The following is a 1,552-nucleotide window of genomic DNA, read 5'->3' as shown; positions in this document are numbered from 1 at the left end:
ACAAAGATTACTGCAGTTTTTTATGTTGTTGTAACCATTAAACAATCTGCCCTTCAGTGGAGACACATTGTTGATGTTACATTATAAAATAACTTACAATTAAGTTTTGGCAAAGYGTAATGTAATTTTCACAGGTGGTGGAGCGTTGTTGTTAGCAGCTGCTGAAATAACTAAAGAAGTTACTTTTAATGTAAATTAGTTAGTTTCCAAATAAGGTAATCAATAAACTAAGTTACTTTTTCAAGGAGTAATCAGTAATCTGATTAAAGTTACTTTTTCAAAGTATCTATGCCATCACTGATCTGTACTCACCGAGCCTTTCTGCAGTTCTTCACAGCTGGAACCAGTCTCAGTCGCCCCGATTCTGAAGTTTTGTACTTCTCCAGGTCCAACTCGTCCAGAACCTCTGACATCTGCAGCATGAAGGCCAGAGCTGAACACTGGATCTCTGACAGTTCATTCCCTGTTTTCAAGAACTGTTGGATCTCCTGAAAAACTGAGAGGTCGTTCATCTCCATCAGACATTGGAAGATGTTGATGCTTCTGTCAGGAGAGATATCATCAGTGTTCATCTCCTTCAGATTGTTGATGATTCTCTGGATAGTTTCTGGACTGATCTCTGTCTGACCCAGCAGGCCTTCTAACAGTCTCTGGTTGGACTCCAGAGTGAGACCATGAAGGAAGCGAACAAACAGGTCCAGGTGGCCATTTTTACTGAAGAAGGATTTAGACATAACTCTGTTCATGAAATCCTCCAGAGATGTTTCACTGTATTTTTCTCCCAGGAACTTCTCCACCTCCTCTGTATTCCTGCTGGTGAAACAGTGGAACATGCAAACTGCAGCCAGAAACTCCTGGATGCTCAAGTGAACAAAGCAGTAAACTGGTTTCTGGAAGATCACACTCTCTCTTTTGAAGATCTCTGTACAAACTCCTGAGTACACTGAGGCCTCTGTGACATCCAGACCACACTGCTCCAGGTCTTCTTGGTAGAACATGATGTTTCCTTTCTCCAGATGTTCAAACGCCAGCCTCCCCAGCTTCAGAAGAACTTCCCTGTCAGCCTCCATCAGCTCCTGCGAACGTGTCTCATGTCCTCCATGGTACTTGTTCTTCTTCCTCTTTGTCTGCACCAGCAGGAAGTGTGAGTACATGTCAGTCATGGTCTTGGGCAGCTCTCCTCTCTGCTCTGAGTTCAACATGTTCTCCAGAACCGTAGCAGTGATCCAACAGAAGACTGGGATTCCACACATGATGTGGAGGCTCCTGCAGGTCTGGATGTGGGAGATGATTCTGCTGGACAGCTCTTCATCACTGAACCTCCTCCTGAAGTACTCCTCCTTCTGGGTGTCGGTGAAGCCTCGTACTTCTGTTGCCCTGGAAACACATGAAGGAGGGATCTGATTGGCCACTGCAGGTCTGGTAGTTATCCAGATGAAAGCTGAGGGAAGCAGGTCCCCCTTGATGAGGTTTGTCAGCAGAACGTTGACTGATGACTTCTGTGTGACGTCAGAAACCAGCTGACTGCTGTTGAAGTCCAGTGAAAGTCTGC

General features: G+C 45.1%; 1 protein-coding gene across 1 annotated transcript in view; it reads right to left on the bottom strand.

The window, feature by feature from the left end:
- Positions 1–308: 308 nt before the first annotated feature.
- Positions 309–1,552, bottom strand: part of LOC103457040 (protein NLRC3-like) — a 6,435-nt gene continuing 5,191 nt past the window's right edge. The window contains exon 6 of the mRNA XM_017301793.1: positions 309–1,548. Coding sequence (XP_017157282.1) covers positions 309–1,548 — 1,240 coding nt within the window. The remainder of the gene's footprint in view (positions 1,549–1,552) is intronic.

This window comes from Poecilia reticulata, linkage group LG20 (genome assembly GCF_000633615.1).
Source record: "Poecilia reticulata strain Guanapo linkage group LG20, Guppy_female_1.0+MT, whole genome shotgun sequence".
Classification (NCBI taxonomy): Eukaryota; Metazoa; Chordata; class Actinopteri; order Cyprinodontiformes; family Poeciliidae; genus Poecilia; species Poecilia reticulata.
Note: the sequence above shows the minus strand (reverse complement) of the source record. Positions and strands in the feature narration are given on the sequence as shown.